Source organism: Nematolebias whitei, chromosome 18 (assembly GCF_014905685.2).
Source record: "Nematolebias whitei isolate Nwh7 chromosome 18, NemWhi1, whole genome shotgun sequence".
NCBI classification, from domain to species: Eukaryota; Metazoa; Chordata; class Actinopteri; order Cyprinodontiformes; family Rivulidae; genus Nematolebias; species Nematolebias whitei.
The window spans coordinates 30,666,949-30,690,759 of NC_056515.1; the positions used below are offsets into that span (position 1 = coordinate 30,666,949).

The 23,811-nt window shown below is 38.0% G+C and overlaps 3 protein-coding genes across 3 annotated transcripts in view; 1 reads left to right on the top strand and 2 right to left on the bottom strand.

Moving 5' to 3' along the window:
• ndufa8 (NADH:ubiquinone oxidoreductase subunit A8) overlaps window positions 1-5,165 on the bottom strand; it is a 9,582-nt gene extending 4,417 nt beyond the window's left edge. Inside the window, exons 1-2 of the mRNA XM_037692626.1 lie at window positions 4,981-5,165; window positions 1,168-1,331 (exon numbers count right to left, since the gene is read on the bottom strand). Of these exons, the coding sequence (XP_037548554.1) occupies window positions 1,168-1,331; window positions 4,981-5,031 (215 nt within the window). The 5' untranslated portion in view covers window positions 5,032-5,165. The remainder of the gene's footprint in view (window positions 1-1,167; window positions 1,332-4,980) is intronic.
• Window positions 5,166-5,458: 293 nt separating this feature from the next.
• On the top strand, window positions 5,459-19,999 carry morn5 (MORN repeat containing 5). The gene is made up of 5 exons (XM_037691967.1): window positions 5,459-5,505; window positions 7,500-7,647; window positions 9,456-9,567; window positions 10,511-10,642; window positions 19,929-19,999. The coding sequence occupies exons 1-5, from the start codon at window positions 5,459-5,461 to the stop codon at window positions 19,973-19,975; spliced, it is 486 nt and encodes a 161-aa protein (XP_037547895.1). The 3' UTR covers window positions 19,976-19,999.
• A 2,235-nt stretch (window positions 20,000-22,234) lies between these two features.
• Window positions 22,235-23,811, bottom strand: part of lhx6a (LIM homeobox 6a) — a 13,093-nt gene continuing 11,516 nt past the window's right edge. The window contains exons 5-8 of the mRNA XM_037692372.1: window positions 23,035-23,135; window positions 22,792-22,887; window positions 22,437-22,611; window positions 22,235-22,355 (exon numbers count right to left, since the gene is read on the bottom strand). Coding sequence (XP_037548300.1) covers window positions 22,276-22,355; window positions 22,437-22,611; window positions 22,792-22,887; window positions 23,035-23,135 — 452 coding nt within the window. The 3' untranslated portion in view covers window positions 22,235-22,275. The remainder of the gene's footprint in view (window positions 22,356-22,436; window positions 22,612-22,791; window positions 22,888-23,034; window positions 23,136-23,811) is intronic.

The window sequence follows — 23,811 nt, forward strand, 5'->3', positions numbered from 1 at the left end:
CAAAACACCAAAGTTCATGCTGAAAGGCATGAACTTTGAAGGTACTGAGCATGAACTTTGGTGTTTTGAACCACTTTGGCATGACTGTCTCAGAGGAGTTGACAAGAGAGAGGGCAGGCCCCGGAGTCCATCTTAGCACCAGCAAACTTTTTTTCCCCCACTATGGAGTATGCTGTTAGTGGAAATCAGTTTTGTTTGGTGGCTTCTCGGATTGAGGAAGTTCTTTGGATGAAGGACGAAACATCTCAGCCAAAAAAAAAAAAAGAAAAAGAAACCATCCAGATGACCTGAACATTGCTGAACAGGGTTGAACATTTCCCACCAAACATCCACTTTCCGTCTGAACTGGTGAATCAAAACAATCTTAATCTGTAGTCTTTTTTAAATTTACCATCTTACCATCAGCCTAAAGTGCGAATAAAACACCACCTGCTTTTTCTTTTTTTGCTTTTGCAGCACAAGTATTAGGTTACACATCATTCTACTTGGCCAGAAAGTTTTCACCATTATTTGAACGAGCCTCTACATCCCACTAGGAACTGGAAATCGTGATTGAAAAACATGAGACGTCTGAAACCTTCGGAGTACACTTAACAGCTCCAAGCTCTGGAAGAACAACTATCAAGCAGCAGCATTTGCAACATCAGACCACATTTTCTTCCCACATGTCCATCATTGAGTAATAAACAAAAGCTCTTGACCACAAACCTCCTCTGACCTGAGTTTCACACAAACTCTAAGTCTGTAATCTGCTGGCTTCAGAGTTGGGCCACATCTTCAATCTTACTCTGAACATAAGAAGCACGTTTGGTTTTACAGATGACAACAGCGTGCAAACTTTCAGATCTGAAAATATAATTAATCTGCCAAATCAACTGAGGACTAACATTTCTGACGAATATTCCTTCAAGACAAAGTAAAAAGATAAATAATCTCCAAGCAGCCAATGAGAAAACAGTTTCACTATTTCACATTCAACGACAAAAACATGCACCATAAACATCTGAAACACGTCAGTCTGTTCTTACACTCTTTCCTACGATAAAAGTCTATTTTCACTTGAACTAGTCAAATACAAACAAAAAAATATGTAATGACTTACAGACCCAGTTCGGTTTAAACAGGATTATTTGGCATCAAAAAATACAAAAAGCAAAATAAAGTTACCTAAAGAAGTTCAGTGCACACTCATTGACCATCTTCCCTTCTTGTAAACACTTCCTCGGGTCCTTCTCCTCCCAGCGACAGAGCATGAACTCCTTGTTGGGTTTGTCACACTGGAAACCATAATGGTGAGCAGAAGCTTTCAGTAGAGCAGATGACAATTTTACCTGGAAAACAGAAGGCACACAAACGTGAAAAGACTTAAAAACTTACCGTACAAGTTATTAGTGTATTATTTTAAAAACAGCATGTCACCAACAGCTGCCAGCATCAAATTATCTCTTCTGAAATTAGGCGTTGACATGTTTGTTTATATTTAGCTCATTGGCTGGGGAAAAAAAATCACTGTCAAATGGTAGTTTTAATGTTGCTGGAGAAAAAATTTGAAAAACATTTTTATGAACACTTAGGGATTTAATTTGTTTTTAAGTTGTTGCTTTATGTTTTAAAGCTTGGGTGACAATACCACAAATTTTAAGGTCAATGAATAAAGCAAGAACTATCTGTGCCATCCAAGTTAAAAATGTGATTCTTACACTTTGTCTCTCTTATAAACAAATATTTTAAGTTAATATTGTCCTTAGTTCGTTCCGAGTGGTTTGGATACCCTTTAGAGGTGTAGGTGTCAAGGTATGTTTTGGATCCTTTGTTATAATTGTCCTTGCTATAGGAAATTATTTCAAGAAGGTTATCATATATTGAATTTTCAACTAAATTTACCACTTTTGAACAGTTTTTAGAGTGAAATATTTTGCTAAATTCTGAATAACTTGAACAAAACCTCTGGCTCATTGAGAAAGAACAATTCCTCCCCTTGTGTACAGTATTAACTCCTTCAACTGTAGAATTTATGCACAAACAAATTTGAAAACTTAAATGAGTGCGCTGTCATCGAGATGATTGCATGCAAATATATAAAAAAAAAAAGTCAAGTGAGTTTGAGGAACCAGACATAAGCAGAAGCAAGACCCTCCCATCTTGGATCAGCTATATTTTGCAATGTACAAACTATGGAAAGGCAGCTCCAAGCGAGTGGCAACGTTTGATGTCTACAGTTGTCTCAATACACCAAAAATTATTTAACTGAGATTGCTTGGGGTAATTATGACCATAGATGCTAAATCGTAATCAATATTTTCATTCAAATGCTTAGAAAATAGTAAGTTCAAGTAAAAAAAGTAATATTTCTACTTTGTTTCTGTCGCTAAATTCATGCAACCTATATTTATACAGGTTAATCCCATTGAGCCTCGGAGACTCATTACAAAACAGACCTGATTTGAACAAAGAGTGATGACAACAGTGGATTGTAACAACAACAGTAAATAAAGTTAATTGAATTAAAGTGTTCTCATTTGTTTAGTAATGCCACACAGGTGCACCACTGTATTATACGGCTATAGTACAAACCGGATTCCGAAAAAGTTGGGACACTAAACAAATTGTGAATAAAAACTGAATGCAATGATGTGGAGATGACAAATGTCAATATTTTATTCGTAATATAACATAAATGACAGATCAAAAGTTTAATCTGAGTAAATGTAACATTTTAAAGGAAAAATATGTTGATTCAAAATTTCACAGTGTCAACAAATCCCAAAAAAGTTGGGACAAGTAGCAATAAGTGGCTGGAAAAAGGAAATTGAACATATAACTAACAGCTGGAAGACCAATTAACACTAATTAGGTCATTGACAACATGATTGGGTATAAAAAGAGCTTCTCAGAGTGTCAGTGTCTCTCAGAAGCCAAGATGGTAGGAGGATCACCATTTCCACCATTGTTGCGCAGAAAAATAGTGCAGCAATACCAGAATGGTGTTACCCAGCGTAAAATAGCAAAGACTTTTAAGTTATCATCATCAACCGTGCATAACATCATCAAAAGATTCAGAGAATCTGGAACAATCACTGTGCGTAAGGGTCAAGGCCGTAAAACTCTACTGGATGCTCGTGATCTCCGGGCCCTTAAACGTCACTGCACCTCAAACAGGAATGCCACTGTCAAGGAAATAACAGAATGGGCTCAGTAATACTTCCAGAAAGCATTGTCAGTGAACACAATCCACCGTGCCATCCGCCGTTGCCAGCTGAAACTCTACAGTGCAACGAGGAAGCCATTTCTAAGCAAGCTCCACAAGCTCAGAAGTTTGCACTGGGCCAGGGGTAATTTAAAATAGAGTGTGGCTAAATGGAAGACTGTTCTGTGGTCAGATGAGTCACGATTTGAAGTTCTTTATGGAACACTGGGACGCCATGTCATCCAGAACAGAGAGGACAAGGAAAGCCCAAGTTGCTATCAACGCTCCGTTCAGAAGCCTGCATCACTGATGGTATGGGGTTGCATGAGCGCTTGTGGCATGGGCAGCTTGCATGTCTGGAAAGGCACCATTAATGCAGAGAACTATGCTCAGGTTCTAGAACAACATATGCTCCCATCTAGACGTCATCTCTTTCAGGGAAGACCCTGCATTTTTCAACACGATAATGCCAGACCACATTCTGCAGCAATCACAACATCATGGCTACGTAGGAGAAGGATCCAGGTACTGAAATGGCCAGCCTGCAGTCCAGATCTTTCACCTATAGAGAACATTTGGCGCATCATAAAGAGGAAGGTGCGACAAAGAAGGCCCAAGACGATTGAACAGTTAGAGGCCTGTATTAGACATGAATGGGAGAGCATTCCTATTTCTAAACTTGAGAAACTGGTCTCCTCTGTCCCCAGACGTCTGTTGAGTGTTGTAAGAAGAAGGGGGGATGCCACACAGTGGTAAAAATGGACTTGTCCAACTTTTTTGGGATTTGTTGACACCATGAAATTTGGAAACAACAGATTTTTCCCTTACTCAGTTTAAACTTTTGATCTGTGATTTGTGTTCTATTATGAATAAAATATTAGATGTTGGCACCTCCACATCATTGCATTCAGTTTTTATTCACAATTTGTTTAGTGTCCCAACTTTTTTGGAATCCGGTTTGTATATGCCATGGACAATTTCATTATTGTTTTTAAATTTTTTAGCAAGCTTATGCTAAAATAATAGTAATTCTTGTCGCTATTTGAATTATGAAATTTTCAAATAAAATTGCATATTCAAGACAGATCTAATTTACATTTATGAAAGTTTATACTGTATAAAAGAAAAGAAAAATATATATATATCCAAATCGCTCATCTGTGCAGTCGATAATTTCTAAAATGGTTCCTATATTTAAGTATCTCAGGGAGGGGGTTTAAAAAATTGTCTAAATGGACGTTTTTGCACTTTGTGTTACCACATATTTAGCTAAAAAAGAAAAGAAAAACATTTCACAAGTTATTTAAAATGTTACATTATGAATTAAAAACATATAGCAAATAATAATAATTTAAAAAAACAGTGGAACATGTGACTCCATCAAAGCAGTATTGAAATTCCATAACAAAACAGCAATTCAGGCAGACTGCTAGATCACCTGACCTCCAAGGACAAGTTCTTCGGACCAACTAATGACCAGCTCAGAATATAAACCAGCTTGTTAATGTCTGAAAAACTGCTATAAACAAAGTGTTTTACCGTCCTACTTAACTGGAATATGGAATACAACGAGCTGTACAAACATTGCTGCAGGACAAACTTGAACGTGGTTAAAAACATCACCAATATAGTTATTATATTCGCGTGCAATTACACGGAAGTGTTTCAATTATCTACAAAATACTGAAATAATACTTAACTTTAAGGTTGAATGAATGCATGTAGCAGCGTTAGCAGCTAAGCGGTTAGCTTGCTTGCTTGCGTCGCTCTACTAAACAATGACGATCACTCACCTCTTTCACCTTCAGCTCCTCCATAGAGGGAAGGACCAGCGTGTTTGGCATGGCTATGTGCTTGTAGACTAAAACAAGCAGGAATAAAATCAAGTAACGCAGCCGAAAAATATTCAAGGTCCCCCTCGTCTGGCTCTGGGACGAGCGACGAGGCCGCAGAGAAGGTCAGTTTCCTTTGCCTTATTGCTGTCAATTGGGAGGCGCGTTCTGATGACGTTTACAGGCGCGTTTTGAAAAAATAAAAGTTGGAAAAAATATTTTTCCATTTGTTTAATCAAAAATTACTATTGGATTTAAAATTAAAGGTATATTAGATACAGTATCTCACTTTAATTTAATTTTTACTGCTTTCATTTTTCACCGACATCTGTTAGGTTGTCATGGTAATAGCTACGCGGAAGCTCATTGTTTTGCACCGTCTTTGGTTTGTTTGCAGATTTCTTTGGAAAATAAGAAAGAATTTAGACATTTTGTACAAATGGAGTTCACTGGAAGCAGTTACAAAGGAGGTATGAAAGATGGCAGGTAAACACTTAGAAAAAAAATGTGTAAAAATAACATTTTGCTCAACCAAATTAATAATTGCCATTTCGCGTTATCATGGCGATGTAATTTGTAAACAAATGCCACTTTGATTCAAGATGGCTGCCACAGCTACCTCAAAAAACACTAAATTGACTATAACTTAGTCACTCTTTGACATATTGAGCTGAAATTTGATATGGTCTGAGCTGAGAGTGAATTGTTATTTATTCCTAATGCAAATCAAATATCCAAGAAGGCCGTTTTAGCTAAAAGGGAAAAATACAATTACTCAGCTATTTTAAAATAAACTGAGTTGAAGTTTGGTGTGTTGGTACCTGACAGCGATGCACAACACATTCTGAATTAAAATCTAAAAATTCACGATGGCCACCTAAGCTAATTTCAAATGGTTGTAACTCAGCTGCTGTTTGAGCTATTCAGCTGAAATTTGGTGTATTGGTAGCTGAGAACAATCCCTAAAACACTGATTGCCAGAGGCAGATGGCCACTTGTCCTGAGCCTGGTTCTGCTGAAGGTTTCTTCCTCATGAAGGAGTTTTTCTTTCCACTGTTGCCTTTGTGCTTGCTCAAGATGAGAGTTCTGTGATGGAGTTCAGTTCAAAACAGTCTGCTCCTCAGATAGTGTTAACTTAACTTTTACATATGAATGTTTCTGATCAGTGCCCTGAGATGTGTTGCGACTTGGCATTATCTAAGTAAACTGAATTGAACTGATTAAAAATCAAAAATCTAAGATGGCCACCTGAGCTAAAAGGGAAAAATACTATAAATCAGCCATTTTTAGAGATTAAGCAGAAATTTACTGTGGTGGTAGCTGAGAGCAATGCCCAGTAAATAATGAATTCCAATAAAAAAAATCCAAGATGGCCTCCAAAGCTACATTTAAATGACTTTAACTCAGCTATTTTTACATCTACAGAGATGGAATTTGTGTTTATAGCTGAGAACATTCTCCGTCACACAGTGAATCCAAAACTACATATTGAAAACTTGATAAAGAAACTGAAATTAAAATTGAGTTTCTTTTTCAGAAATAGATCTTAATTAACTCTGTGTCAGAAAACGTCTTGTAACCGCTACCTTCCTACCGCCCATTGACCAGATGTTGGATGCTGTCTATCATGGTGCGCTCAAATTTATAACTGGTTGTAACTACCGTACCCATCACTGCACCCTGTACTCCTTGGTCAGTTGGTCATCATTATCTACACATACTGGTTAATTTTCATCTATAATCCCTCCTTGGTCTGCTACCTTCTTATATCTCCTCCCACATGTCATGCCGTCAGTGCAGTTACAACGTGTGCTCTCAGGCCATCATTGCCTGCAGCGTTCCCTCAGTACGGACCGAACTTGGCAAAAAGGCCTTTTCCTGCTCAGCACTTGTAACTTGGAATACCTTGCAACAGGACCTGAAGTTGTCCACCTTGATTTCTTTAAGGGGTTTCAAACATTTGATAAGGTCAATAGAACAATCAAAGCAAATATGTTCTTGTTTTTTAGTATTTCACCCTGTTTTACGGCACCCTGATTTATTGTTTTGTACACTACTTTTGTTTTAACTACTGTAATTTATTGTAATCATTGTCTACTGTTTTTTTTTGTCTGTACTTTATATGTTCTGTCTGGAGCGGGTCCCTCTTGTAAATAAGTCCCCGTGGCTCAATGAGGCTGTATAAATAAAGTTGGATTTTTATTTTTTTAAATCCAAGATGGCCGCCATAGCTTAAAAGAAAAAAATTGCTTGAACTCATTGATTTTTTTTGCCGAGTTGAGTTAAAATCTGGTACGATGGGAGTTTAGAGCGAACCCCAACACATAGCCTACTGTCAACTCAAAATTTTTAAATGGCTGTCACGTGGTGGTGCCCATCAAAGTTTCTACAGGAACTTTCTAGTTGAAGGTAGTTAACAATCCAAAAGGGGGGAAAGTAGACAAAGCTGCATGTGCCATCCCTTTTTTTTGCCACCTTAGGATGCATGGAGAAGGAGAGTACACCTTCGCCAATGCCACTAAGTATGTTGGAGAAATGAAAGATGGGATGTTTCATGGCAAAGGAGAGATGATCTTTGTAAGTGGAAGCAAGTATGAAGCCACGTGGGAAAACGGCATAGCTAAACAGGTGAGGAGTTATCTCTCTCTCTTTGTCTCTGAGCGCATTTATGTGTGTGCGTTATCACTCATGCACATTAGACTGTAAGCATGACTGAGTGTTTCACATTGGTTATACTTAATATTACATCTGTTCCCTTTTAGCAAGCCGATCACTCACCATTATTGTTGGGATAATTATCTCTCCCATTTTTGTTCTAGTTGCAGCTTTGTTCTCTCCTGCGCTGATATGATCGCTCCACTTTTAATCACCATTACAACTATGCTTCATTTGAAATGATAGCAGCCTTGCACTGTGACAAACCTTGGCACACACTACCCAGCACCTGCATTATATATATAGATCTATATATCTAAATATAAATATATATTATACCGACCATATCTGACCACCAAACCCATACATTTTAGCTCTGAAAGTCCTTAAGAAATCAGTGTATCAGCCTATTTTTGGTTGTTTTTACATATTTTTTAATCAACTTTTTGAAATACCGCAGCTATATACTGTATGGCAATTTTCATATATTTCAAAGAGTACCGGTATGTATGTTTATGTTTATGTTTATGTTGTTTGTTTATGACAAAACTTCTGATATTTGATACATTTTGACATTCTTTCTGAGATCTTTATATTTTAGTCAATACCACGTAATAATGCAATATTGTTATATAAAACATAATGTCAGTCAAGTACAAACTGTGTAATGTTATGGAAAAATCTGATATACTAAGAGGTTTTAAGAGATGTCCTCTTTGGGGGGCAACGGAAATGTCGTTGCATTTTGACGCCATTTTTGCTCTAAGTGATTCAGATTTCCAGTTACGACGATCCTTGTGGTCTTGTTATGCTTTACTAATGAGGTTTGTTCAAAAAGGCAAGGCCTGAAAATCTTAGCTTTGCTTGGAACCGTCTCATCCCTGGAATTGACTCCTTGACATTTCATTTGTACATTTTTGGTCATGACAGATAAAACGTTTTGCCTCTTTTATATTTTGAAACTTTGTGAGGTGAACTTTAGCCAAGTGTCTGGAGGTTCAAAAGGTTTCTGAGTGACCTTCTCCCTCACTGACAGAAGAGGCACAAGTGAAGCGCTGTAATTATTTCTCTTAGCGGCCATACTTTTGCTTCTTCATTGTCGAAGGGTCAAAATACAATTTCAGAAGTCTTTGCATGACTAATCTAGCACACTAAAAAGTATTAAAACTAATAACTTTGTTCAATTCAAATTGTTTATATTCTGTTATTTATATGTAATCTGCTTTATGTGACAGAAACTTGACTGATTCTGAAAACAGTTCTTTTTCCAAGTATAGACAAACTATTTATCATCTCATTCAAAGTACAAAAATACTTCCCCCCGCTCTGCATTACTTTATGTAAAGTCATGCTCTGCAGCTGAGGTTTAGAGATATCCATCTCTGAAAGAAGTTATGTCTTGAGCATGAACTTTGTTGTCTTGAGCTAAAGACAATAGAGGGAAATATACATTCTTTGGTGGCGTTTTAAGCATTGGAACCTGACATTTGAAAACCTCAGCAGCAACTTATCTTCCAGAAACCATGTCTGAGGCATGCAGGATAACCCCCCCAGACCTTACATACAACAGAATGTGCTGCAACTCATTCCTATCAAAGAGGAACTTTATGCAAAAACGGTGCACGTTATTGTCTGAGTTGTCTTTAGAGTTACACAAGCCTTTTTTTTTCTGCTTGTTTTCAATGTTAAGTTGATTTTCTATGAAAATGCTCATCTCAAACCCTTAGCACAAAAAAACAATGTACTGAACTGATTATATTTTTATTGTTCTTTATTACAAGGGCTCACTTACCTTTGCTGATGGTCTTAAGTACGAGGAGAACAACTGGGATTACTGCACTGTTAATGACCGGCGTTTCTACAGCGAAAGGTGCAACGGATTCAGACCAGCAGGTTGGATTCGATTTTTTGTCTATGAGGTTTTTTTTATTTTTTATTTTATTTATCCAGCTGTAATAGAAGCACATTCATCTTTTAGCTATACAAGAAGCAAACCATGCTGCACTTAACAAAAAATGTTGTGACACTTGTAACGTGTAAATCTGTCAAGTCTCATGCTGGATTGGAACCAGAGCAAAGACAACATCAGCTGGTTGAAGCAGCTGGCCTGGTTCTGCTGGAGGGTTCTTCCTGTTAAAAGGGAGTTTTTTCTTTCCACTGTTGCCTTTTGTGCTTGCTCAGGATGGGAGACTGTAACGAAGTGAAGATTTAACAGCTTCCTCCCTTAAATAGACAACTTTTACTAATTGGCTGTTGTATGTATATGAATGTTTCTGTTCAGTGCCCTGAGACAACTTCTGTTGTGATTGGGCGCTATATAAATACACTGAATTGAACTGAATTAAATATTGACATCTGAAATTGAACACAAACAAATTATATGAATAAAAGGACTTGATTTAATTTTTTGAGGCCAACAACATTCTTTAAAAAGTGCAAAGAGCCGATTTACCATGGCGTCTGGTTTTAACACTGTATTTCTAAACCACGAGGATTAAATCTTGTAGACGCAGTTCTAAAAATGAAACTCCCCATTTTAAGATATTAGAAGGTTTTATCCAAACTTTAGGTTCTTCTTACTCATGATTCTGGTTTTTATTATGAGTATCTAGATTTATATGAGAATATTTTTTTATCATCTTTGATAATACAATCCTGTATCTGATGTTTTACATTGACAATTATAGCTATTACTATTTAGGTCTATGTCAGTACCTCACACAAAATTAGGGGGAAGCCATTAAATTTAGCTGAAATTGCACCAAATTAATTTTGGTGTGGTAACATCATGAAAATCACAGCATAAATATTTTAAACAATCTTTCTATTCATGCAGGAGAATCTCAGTTGTCTAACATACATCCACCACCAGCCATTCCTGTTGGGTGTTATGATTGTGCAGATGGTTTTTATGACCCCAAGACCAGAGTCATCACTTCTTACTCTGGGACGTACCTCAGGCGTGCAGGTGAGTCAAAGATACATGGTTTAATCTCTTCTGTTGCTCCATATACGAAACAACTCACTACAGTATAGGAGAATATTATGATCACACTTTCTGCAAACTGCGTCCTCAGATCAATAAAAGCAGGTATCAACACAGAGCCCACTTATAGAAGTAGCTTGCACCTTTTTAGGTCATGCGTTTCTCTTCCACTAACTTGACGTCAAACTGGCTCTGAGTTTTCGTAACCTTCAGCCCTGTCGTGCCAAGCTAAATTAGAAACATGAAAGTTAGGAGCAAATGAAGATTTCCATTTTAAATCATGCACACAGTCCAGTGAAGCACCTTTTGGTGATAGAGCTGTGTATTTGTGAACGTTATGCACAAAAAGGATGATATATGTTAAAAAGCTAGTACACTTCAATGTAATATTATGATTGTTGGGCATACATGAGTCAGTTTAGCCACTGTAGAGGAATGGGAGATGACTGATGTGGAGCCAGACAGCTGATGGGTTCTGGTGGACATCTATCCTGATGGAAACTGGGAGTGAGAGAATCAGTCAGAGGCACTGGTTTGAATTAGAAATGACAACTGGGCTGTACACTGAAAAAACAGGCATTAAATAAATGACCACAAAAAAAAAGAATTAGTGTTCAAATAAAACTTTTTTTAAGCAACTGTACATTTAGATTTTATGAAACATTTTGTACTGAATGTGGTTCAAGCAGCCTTTCTTTTTTTTTAACTGTGCCCATTTTCAATAGAACGTTGAAAGCATCCAGAATGTTCTGATCAAATTGAACCAGTGGAGTAATGTCAAATGGATCCCTGTGTTATCTGATTGGAGTTTCATTTCTAATGTTGCCTGACAGGTATGCATTTTAGTTCACTTTTGTTTTTCCTTGTTTTAAAGTGGAAAATTGAAAACACATTTTAGCTCTAAATCGATCTCCAGTCTTTTAAAACAATGCAATCTGTCAGGTGTCTGGAAAGTGGTTCTCTGATGCCAAGCTCACTTTGTCATCGAGTTACATGAGTAGAAGGTGAGTCTTGCCCCTAAAGGACATTGGGCGTCATCGGAGAGTGATAATCCTCTCATTTCTTCAAATCTGAGTGAAAAACGCAACCTGATGTGCTTGAAAACATGCATTTACCTGCAGAAATCTTTCATGAGGCTTTTACTGTTTTCTTAATCATTGTGCTGATTTCTGATTTAAAAATATACATTGGTGTCAAGATTTAACTCCTGGAAGAAGATTATTAATGACTATGGACTCAAATGCAGAATATATATATATATATATATATATATATATATATATATATTGTTTGTTCTGCTGATGCTTGTGTTTAGTTGAGCTGTTTACAGTGTAAAATTGATTTGTGCAAGCATACAAATCTAATTTACACACATGTAGGGATAGAGGGAATAAAAGAAGGAGAAAAAATAATCCAGATTCTGTCCAGATGTTATCCACATGTGAAAGAACACAAAATTATGTTTAATCCTTTCTTTGATGCAACTCTGTTAAAGGGGGGGGGGGGGGGGTTTGCACGAAATTATGTTAACTGTCAGCCTCACTCATCAAACTCAGTGGGCGGGACTAACCCTAACCCTGACGCCTGATTGGCTGCTCCTCACAGCAAGCGAAGACAAATCGATTGATCCATCCATCCATTATCTTTACCCGCTTATTCCATTTTGGTTCACGGGGGTCGCCGGTGCCCATGTCCAGCAATCACTGTACGAGGGGTGGGGTACACCCTGGACGGGTCGCAAGTCCATCACAGGGACACATAGAGACAAACAACCATTCACTCTCTCACTCACACCTAGGGACAATTTAGAGTTACCAATCAGTCTAACATGCATGTTTTTGGTCTGTGGGAGGAAACCGGAGTACCCGGAGAAAACCCACGCATGCACCGAGAGAACATGCAAACTCCACCCAGCAAAGCCCCCGGACCGGGATTTGAACCAGGGACCTGCTCGCTGAGAGGCAGCAGCTCTACCAGTTGTGCCACCGTGCTGCCCTCGATTGATCCACAGGCCAGAAAATATATTCCAAAACTTTAGACAGCTGTAATTGTGTTTACGTGTATTTGGATGAAACATTGTTTTTTTTTTTTTGTTTTTTTTATTTATTATTTTATTCATTTTATAATAATAAAAAAACACAAAACAATTAACATACAGACAACAAAAGAAATACCTTCATACCTTTCATACCTTCAATGTAAAAAAGAAGATGCACTTTTACGAGAAGCAGCAAATTTAAACGAAGACGTTCTCTGAAGCTCCACAGAGTCGGACCTACGGCCCGATGCAGCAGTGTGGATCGCAAACCCCGGTCTGTGTGCAAGGTAAGAAATATTATATGAACTTGGGATAATGCTCATGAAACACTTATGGCTTATCTAACAATTTAGGATTTCACATGCTCAGCGTTAGTCCCGCCCACATTTGATGAGTGAGGCTGACAGTTAACATCATTTCATGGTGACACACGAGGGTGGAATGTGACAAAATTAAATTATTGAATAAATCATGAAATAAGTAATTATATCATAAAATAAATAAATTGTGCATTTAATAATTTAATTGTATATTTATTGATGTATGTAATAATGTAATTGTTTATTTAATTATTTAATGATGTATTTATTAATTAAATGATTAATTTCATTATTGGGTTTTAATTTATTTCATTTTGACACATTTCGTCCTCCGTACTGTTCAGGTGGCAGGATCCACCTCCTCCTTCTTGGATACTTTCAAGGGAGTGCCTCAAGGTTCGGTTTTGGGTCCAATTTTATTTTTAATTTATGTCGGATGTTTATATCATTGTAAAACAAACCGATTAAGGAGATCCTTCCTGCCCACAGCCATCAGCATCTAAAACAACTCAAATGAAACCAGGATGATGAGTTACAACAACATTTAATTTCCTATTGGGATTAATAAAGTATTTTTGAATTGAATTGAATTGAATTGAATATGAATGATCTATGGAACAATCTGTCAAATGCTTCATATCTTGTTTATGCATACGACACCATTATTTATTGCTGCTCGTCCTCACTTATTTAAGCTGTTCCGTTTTTTTTACAAGACACTTAATATTATTCAGTCTTGTCTGCTAAACCGGTTTTAAATGCTGATAAAACCATAGCTTGTGGTATTTTCTAGCATTTCACCAATTGTAACACATTTAGCGCTGGTCTCAAATTACAAATTGGGATTTTTTTCTTGATAGTGAGCTACCATTTAAAGTTACTCTGGATACAAAACTTTAGCTGAAGATGGTTTTTATTTTAGAAATAAATCCTGTTTTTCACTCAGAGTAAGGAACGCCTTGGTAGCTGCTACTTTCATGCCTTTACTTGACCTATACTCTAAATCTGGCTAGTCTTCTCTTACTGCATACACTGAATAACTGCAATCTACAAAATACTTCTGCACTTTAATCCCATCTTATTTAGGCAACTTTTTTCAACGAACTAATGACTAACAACCGCTATGCCATACGCTCTTATAATGTTGTTTTCTGTCGGTTCCTCGTGTCCAAACTGAATTAGGATGAAGAGCGTTCAGCTTTGCTGCTCCCTCGGCGTGGATCAGACTGATCAGAAACTGCCAATACATCTCTTTTAGAGCCTTCAGTTCAATCCTAAAAAACAATGTTAGACATTTGAACGATGTATTTGAACCGTTGCCTACGTTTTTCCTTGTCGTCTGTGCTTTTAATTATTGCTTGCACTTTCTTAACCATTGCGTTTTAGTCACTGCTAAGGTCATTATCATGCAGTGCCTTTCACTTTGAAATCAAAACCATTTAAGTGGGTGTAATACTGTCTTATCGTGTAGCGTTGTTTTGATTATTCTTTCATGACGTGTGCTCCTGACCTCTTGGCCAGGTCACCCTCGGAAAAAAAGATCTTGATCTCAATGAGTTTTTATCTGGCTAAATAAAGGTGATGATGATGATGATCACTTTAAAATGACAGTAAAACAGTTAAGAGTGTTAGAACAAACTAGATTTGTTGTTCTAGTTTGTTCTAATGTGCAAAGAGGAGCTCCATAGATAATTTGCTTTAAATTAAGAGTGTAAGACTAAAGCAGGAACTGAAAGTTTTCCTTGTTTTCTGTGGTGTGGAAGGGATGCACTCCGTATGTGGTCAGAGCTGCATATCACAAACCCGCTTACGCCTCTGTGTGTGTTCTCCCTTTTGTTTTGACATACACATCTTGAGAGGAATGCTCCTGTATCCTGTACGGATTTATTTTTCAACCCTGGGAGGTGAGGATATATTTGTCAGAGTGGGTGTGAAGTCTGAATTTATTGCCTGGTTGCTTCCTCCCAGGATGCGGACTATGATGATGGGACACAGGGAAGACCAGCCCTCCCAGTGGGGACGCTCTCTGCAGCAAGAAAGAGGAAGGGGATCCCTCTGTGGCTGTGCAAAACTAGAAAACTGAACCAGTGCAGACTCTGATTTACAAAATGTGCAAATATGATGCACATGGAATGGTTTTAATTGTTAAAAGAAAATAGATTTCTTCACATTAAATGAACAATAAGAGGCTAAATTTATTTTACTGGCCATATCTGCACTCCTTGTTTACAAATGTTAACAAGATCCTGAAACGGTGCAAAGCAGCAAACAATAGGAGTGCTGCTAATATTTCCTTGTGAGTTATTTTAGGAATCAAAGCAATTTCTTGTCATCAACACCTGCGGCTGTCAAGATTAAAACTGCTTGTTCAAATCTGAAATGGAAAGATGTTAAAGTGGACATAAACTCCTCTATGCTGTTGAAAAAAATCTGTTAAAAATGATAGTAAAACACTGTCAAATTGCAACACAGACTGTTAAATTCAAAACAGTATATCACCGTAGTAAATGCATTGAACTACTGTAAAACAAGAAACAGAAATTTTACGTTATTTAAACAGTTATGATACATGGAAAACACAGAATTTTACTGTGAAAATCTTAAGAAATTGTAAAATTCATAGAAAAATACTGTAATGTCACAAACGAGTAATTAAAACAGTATCAGAATTACAGATTTTGCTGATTGTATGTTTAAATGTACAGTATAAAACCGTTTACTCTGCAAAATCATAAAGGTAAATAATACAGTAAAACATGCATATTCTCAGCAGAGATCTTTGAAAAGAGTCTGTGTTGCTGTGTAGGAACAAGTGCACAGAATCAAATGTTGTTAAAAGTTTTGGTTGTTGGGGGTTAAAAGGTTAAACAGCTCAGAAAATGAACTTAATGTTGGGAACACGATCAGAACAAAAAAAAGTTCAAAACAAACAAATGGCTTTAGTGTAATGAGTGTGTCTGAAAACAGGGCACTTATCCTGTAAAAGTAGATCAATTGAAGCTCAGAAAACCTTCTTGTTGCTAATCAGAGAACATGAAGAGGCAGACAATCCAGAAAACACAAACCATTTCAAGCAGGGAGCATGCTGGACAAACAAGAAAATAAATAATTAGGCAATGCTGAGTAAAAAAAAAAGTTAAACCTGGTGGTTAAAGAATATGACAAACCCAATACAGGTGATGCAATACTAAACAGAACTCATAAGGGAACAAGTTCTTTAAAAAAACGACAGAAATAAGGAATAAAACAAGCTAATTAAAGGGTAAACTGTAAAATAAGACCAAAATCTTTGGACGACACTGAAATAAAAAAATAAAAAAATCTAACATCAGTTGTGGAACATCTCAAAGTCAAAGTTTCTTTATTTGTCATTCGCACCACATGTGGTGGAACGAAATTGTGTACACGGTACCAGTTACACCCCACAAAAGTATAAGTTGTAAAGAAAAACAGTAATAAGATCTAATATATGAACCAAGAATACGCTAAGCACTAGTAGTACAAAAACAATACACCGAACAGCAGCAGCCTGAACATGAGTCTGTGTGAGCAGATGAGTACGAATGAACACAGCAGCGTGAAATAAATCAGCAGCATAAGATCAGCGATATGGATAGTCTCATGAGCATCATGAGCATTAAAATCTAATTAAATTGTCTTTGAAAAAATATTCTAACAACAGTAATTATAATAGGCCGTGAAATCACTTTCAGATTTGACATGTCACGATGCAACGCTGAAATGCACAAAAGTTGGAGAGCGATGAATGAATTTAGCTTCTAACTAGAGATTTAAAGAAGTGGTGGTGCAGAGGTTATAGAAGCAAGCATGTGATCAGAAGGTTGCTAGTTTGAATCTGACCGTAACATCAAAATGCGGGTGGGAACGGTGGAGCAACCACAACTGCCTTCACCCTCATTTTCCCCACTCTGTGCCCTTGAGCAAGGCCCCAAACCCCTCCCATCTAATCCTCCTGGCACAATATGGCAGCCCTCCGCTCCAGGCTGTGGTAGCTCAGTGGTCTGTGGTTGCGTCAGGAAGGGTATTTGGCATAATAACAACTGCCAAGTCTTCATGCGAGTTCACTGAGGAAGGAAACAGCAAAAAGGAAATAATAATAATAAACTCGTGTTTTGTGATTCAGTCTTAACTAGCAGAATAATCTGGCCGAAGGAATTATTCAGCAGATTTACACCTTCACCTTTCATCTATTGCTAAAAAAAAAAAGGTAAACGTGTATTTGTCTTTCCTTTTACATCTCAGCCAAGCTTAATCCCACCATGATGAAATGATTAAGCTATACCATTAACTTTTAATTTGTCGTTGCTGATTAAAATTGTCGCTTAAGCTCTGAGGTGACTTGTAATTTTAAAAAAGAAGCACCAGGGAGAGACTGAACACACTCGGTTATTTAAAGACAAACACCATTGAGCCGCTTCATGTTAGTTGTTGCACTTCCCCGTTTCTGGAGCGACTGCTCAGAAACTCTGAGCTCCACGCTGCAAACGTCCCGCTGCCAAGGTAAACACGGCTGGTGACCAGAGACCGGCCCGCTTCCTTTGTCCCCATCGACTCGAGGTGTTTCACAGACAGATAACATCAGCCCGGGCTCTGGGGAGTGGAACAAGAATTCTTTCGTTAAATATCCCTTTTCTCACAAATTAATTTTTTTTAATCACAAAGCGTGAATAATTTCCTAATCCTGTGATCTTTAGCGAAAAAAGAAATATTAATTTCAAAGATCTGCATCAGATAGAGAAAACCACATGCTGACGTGATGACAGAAAGTTGGAAACATGCTTTAATGTGTGTTTTGGCTTTTTGTTCCTGTTTGGTATGATTTCCCCACAGCGGCTAAATAACTGAACAGGAGAGCTGCAGCTTCTCTAACAATGCTGTCTGTTAGCAAAATATCTCATGAACCACAGGGTGGATTGCAATGAAATTTTGAGCAGATAATCACTAGATTTGGAGCCAACCAGATTCAAGATGGTCACCACAGCTAATAGAGTTTAGAAAGCACAAAAACGGCTACAACTCAATCAGTTTCTCAGATACCGTGCAAAAGTCTGGTCTTGCTGTAGCTGAGAGTCATTCCCAACACATATTTTAAGTACTCACTGTGCAACATCTTTGCTTAAAACCAGCATCTGCCACTGGAGTCAGCCCACTTTGTCTGTTAGCAAAATATCTCACGAACCATCCATCCATCCATTTTCTTTACCCGTTTATTCCATTTTGGGTCACGGGGGTCGCCGGTGCCCATGTCCAGCAATCACTGTGCGAGGGGCGGGGTACACCCTGGACGGGTCGCAAGTCCATCACAGGGCCACATAGAGACAAACGAGACAAACAACCATTCACTCTCTCACTCACACCTAGGGACAATTTAGAGTTACCAATCAGCCTAACATGCATGTTTTTGGTCTGTGGGAGGAAACCGGAGTACCCGGAGAAAACCCACGCATGCACGGAGAGAACATGCAAACTCCACCCAGAAGGCCCCTGGACCGGGGTTTGAACCGGGGACCTGTTCGCTGAGAGGCAGCAGCTCTACCAGTTGCGCCACCGTGCTGCCATCTCACGAACCATTGGATTGATTTTAATGAAACTTGTGCTGACTGACTTTTGGAGTCAGTTCAATTAAAGTGAGCCACCACAGCTAACAAACAGTATTCAAAACAAATATGGCTATAACTTAGACAGTATTACAGACGTGCTAAAAATTGATGTGGTAGTAGCTGAGAGTCATTCAGAGCACATACCCTTGACAGCTACTGCATGAAACCAGAGTTATGATGTTTGCAAATGGCTAAATAAACTGTGTTTTGTGCGCACGCGTGTAATAGGCTGCAGGGAACTTCCTCCCGACAGAGGCTTCCACAGATCATGCATTTATTTTGTAGGAGCAGATCAGTCAGGAGTCATTATGCAGTTCTGACTTTAAAATAAAATAAAATAAAAATGTTAATGATGCAGCCTGAGCCCTGCAGCCACATGTGCCTTCAGTTAAACCAAAAGGTGCCACTTACACGTGACTTCATAAACGCTGCTGCACAATGTGAAGAGGGCAGGACTGCAGCAGATATGAAAATGTCTCAATCTAATCATCATTAAGTCGTGGGCTGCGGTTAATTCAGGTCAGTCTCGTGCCTCCGATAATTACCTGTCCCATTTTCAGCTGCGCCACAAAGCCCCGTGGAAATGACAGCTGTCGCGTGGCGGCTAGCGCGTTCAACTGACCCCCTATCCGTGCAGGTAGAGAGAGAGAGAGAGTTAGGGAGAGAAAAAAAAAAAACAGGGGGTGTTATGTACTTGAAGTGGCTGGTGCGTTCACGACCAGCGCTGGCAATTACGCACAATCAGTGGGAGAGCCGCTCCGCCGCTACAATGGGGGCCCCGCGCGCTCCGTGGAGCCCGGGGGTGAGGCTGGGGTGAGGCCCGCGAGCGCCTCAAGTGCGTGCAGCTGCGCGCGCTCCAGTGAACGCTCACTTCCCCTGCAATTAGCTACTCATTTCAGTTTCTAACAAGGAAAAACTGGTTTATTACCAGCTCCTCTGGCGGTTGTTTCGCTTAAAGAAAAGAAAGAAGAAAAGATTGGCGTCCATTTTTAGTCGGAGGGTTATTATTTGTTGTCTGAAGTGGCTCTGAGAAGTTATTTGCCACTAATTGTCAGGCTTATCTTGCTTTGACAATTTTATCCCAAGACTTAAATGGCACTTCAGTGCAGCCTCACACACAAACGCACGCGCACGCTAACCTGCAGTTTAATTATGCTGCTGCTTTTATTTAAGCGTTTTAACAAAATGAACACAACCTCCTTCTGTTCAACGTTTCACAGCTGAATCTGCAGCTTTTTCAAGCATCTCTAACCCTGATCCATTTCACTGTAAATGTTTTTTTTTAACAGATAACTCTGAGCATGAGTGGATTGTGACGACCTGCAGGAAAGGATAAGTTGTTGGTGTTAATCCTGCAACCAGATCTGAAGGCAACACACAGAACTGTGTTTTAACTCTGTTAAAATGTCTAAATTATCTTGAGTAAAATGCCTTTTCTTTTTCTTTGTTTCTTATTGGAAGTGGAAATTACTTGTTTTTACTTTTTTTTTAATTAAAACTGTGAAGTTCCTAACTGTAATTTTTATTTCAGTTTGATTAAAGTTGTCAAAAAACAAACAAATACTGAATCTTTATTATTTCAAGTTGCAACAATTCTTGTCAGAGATGCAGTTTGCAGCTAAGTCCAACATTTAGTTCCTAAACTTTGCTCCTTTAACTCTTGTCACACAAAAATATAAATGGACTCTTAAATATTGTGAAAAGTCATCAGATTAAAAGCTTCATTCTTATAAAGCTATTGGAGCCTGATCCAAATTTCAAGCCTCATTATATAAAAATATATTTCTGTGTAAAACTGTAAAATGTCATCCCAGTGGTTTCAGGGGTCAGCTTCACAAAACACCAAGTTTAGGGTCGTGAGAGTCAAATAAAAGTTAAAAACTGTTCTATTTTTTTTTTTTTGCGATAATTGTTATAAAATATATAAAATGATATGAGTTTAAGCTGTTAATGTTGTCATCATGCCCTGAATTATTTCCTCTTTTACAATGACTCAAGCATTTGGGGTCACAAGCCTTTGACATCGTTAATTTGTGGGTCAGAAGCTTTTTTTAAGCAAAAGGAAGCAGGTTTGTGCAAAACTTTCCCATGATGCATCTTTTCTTGTTTTGTGTTGACACACTTTTGCAGAAAAATGCAGACCCAACAGCATGCAGCTACTAAATGAGCTAAAGTACGTGAGGCAAAGCTACAAAAACACAGCTACAGATGTAATGCCGCATTAATTCATATTAATGGATTTATTTTGAGTGTTTCCACATGAACCTCACGTTTTACCCACTTTTCTGTCCTTTTTGCCACTAATTTAGTTTGATAAAAGCAAACTTGTGTTTGCCTGACTCGAAATCTTCTTAAAAAAACACACACACACACAAATCCCACTCTATTTTATGCATTTTATTACACAAAACATTGATGATCCACAGTCTATCAAATAAACCTTTTGGTTTCATTTCTTCTTTTTTTTTTTTTGACAAAAACCAATTCAGAAACGGGGGAAAAGTGCTTTACAGGGATTTATCATGTCAATAAATACAAGGACTTTGAGGTGGAATTGGATGTGGTTTTCACACAGAGGCAATGGCACTAAAATACAAACACACACATTCTACCCCTGCCAATACACACTTAGAAACACACTCACACACACACCCTTTTTACTATATACAAACCCAGTCAGTTTTATTGGGTCTAAATTGTACCAAAACTCAGTTTCCCTTCTTGTATGAAGCTGAACAGGCAACCTTATAAATTAAAGGAATGTGCCTTTTAACAACACACGGATCTCACTTTTTTTATTAAAAGAGTAGCAGGATTGCCTCAAATGTCAAAATAATTCCATAACACACAAGTCACATCTTAAATTTCTTTAAGACTGAAAAGGAAAAAAATAGTCTGACTGCTTGAGCTGAATTTGTGGACATGGTTTGAAATTTTCACAAAATTGTTACGGAAATTTTAATAAAGTCCAAATTGTTATTTAAGAATGGACAGAATTGTTTTTAATTGTTTATTAATAAATAAGATAAGGCACACAATGTTGGAAATCGTGAACAAAAATCTAATTGTACACCGAAATTTTATCAGAAAATGAAACAAGGAACTTGTTTTTTTCATATTCTAAAGGTAAACAGCTTTTTGTTTGCATTTAGTTTTCCTTCATGGTCGCTTACAGATAAAAGGGGGCGGAGTCTTACCTCTGATGTGGTTTCTGAGTGCGCTCTGTCCCACAGTGACAGTTCCTTTAAATGTCTTGAATACTCTGACAGCCCTTAAAAAGCTTCAGTCCTGCTTCCTTTAACAGTTACATCCATTTCAAACTCCACTCCTCCTCAGCTTCGATGTCCATTACATGGTGTGAAACAGAGAGTTCCTGTTCATCATAAATGCTGGAAGGTTGTGGGGTTTTGTCTTTATTATTTATTTATTTTTTGATAGACGGGCTGCAGGCGGGATATTCCTCGGAGAGAAGAGAACATAGTTTTTTTTCCCACTTCTTTCCATTCGTTCTGTTTGCAGGAGTCCTGGCAGGTGAGCCTTTTCTCCACGTGGTACAATCTTTGAATGAGGTTAGCAGGCGTCGCTGATTGCAGATCAGAGTCACAGATCCACGGCTCAGGGGGTCCTGGTGGGGCGCTAGCGGCTGAGGGGGAGTTGGGGCAGCGACATGGCCTGGTGAGGGAGACTCTGAGAAGTCAGGACGGAGAAGGGATGACCTGAATACAAAAAAAAAAAATCGTGAAAATCATAATTGAGCAGATTTAATTTTCTCAGCGAACGCGTAAATCCAGACTTACTGTCGATGTAGCCGTGAAGAGCCACCATCCGCGCTCGCTCCGGACTGCCAAAGGGGGAGTAATGCAGCTCCTCGGGCAGGGAGGAGGGTATCCTGGACTGAGGATGACCCTGGGGAGCCCCGCTGTGTTGGGGCGTGTGCTTTTTATGTCTTGCTCTGCAGTTTTGAAACCACACCTATGAAGATGCAGACATCATGTAGCTATTCATCTGACATGTAAAAATCATTTAAAAAGAGGACAAATTATCTTTAGTGACTCCGTCATATAGGAGTTGATCAGATTTCAGAAGAGTAGGTTTAGTTATTTCTATATGAGCCGTTTGTAATTCCCAGATTAGAGATCTGACCGTACGGACCTGTATAACTCTCCTGCTGAGGCCCGTCATGTCGGCTAGCTTCTGTAGCGTTTGGGCATCTGGATTATTGTCTTGAGCAAACTGCGCCTGCATAATCTGATCATTCAAACAACACATTGTTATTAAACTTGTAGCAGCTTATTTCAGAATTTGTCTCTATATGTAACACTGCAAAATTCAATGTAAGGAGCTGAACAGTACCATGCTAGCCGTAAAGCTCGGAGTGAGACTGATGTGGCTCACCTGTAGCTGCTCTGCAGTGAAAGACGTCCGTGCTCTTTTGGCCGGTTTGGGTTGACTGTCTTGTTCCGTTGGAACGGCTCCCTCTAATGTGATGCCGTTGCCTGAAAGACACAGGAAGGAAGTTACAAAACAGATCCAGCTGTGGAATGTAACTTTTTATTACATTTATTTGACATTTTCTACTTTTATTCCACAACATCCCATGGAAAATATTGCAAGTTCGACTTGCTGCTGTATTTGACTGCTTTAGTTACTGTTCACCAAATAAATTCTGATAAATTAAAAAAACATCAGCATTTTTTTTTTATTTTTTTTTTTATAAAAACCACCCAGGGCGATTATATTTAATACAATAAGTTAATTTGTTTGTGTCCACTGACTGAAAATTTGAGCTAATTTTGTTAATCGTTAAAAACTTTCAAGAGGTGATTAATCACTCTTGTCAGATATTTTACAACAGAAATCATCAGAGAAAAAGAAAGTTTGCAACAACTATTTCTATATAAAATAAATATCCACTGTAATTGGGTGCAAATATTTTGCACAATTGTGTTCAACAACAAGTCAAAATGAGCTCCTCTTTAGTGGCAAGTCCATATGTATATCAAAAAAAAGTTTTTTTTAAATATAATAATTTTTTCTTTTGTCTCTGAGGTTTAAAATTTTGCCTTTTCAATGAAGAACTTTCACTGGTATATAAATATATATATATATATATATATATATATATATATATATATATATATATATATATATATATACATACATATATATATA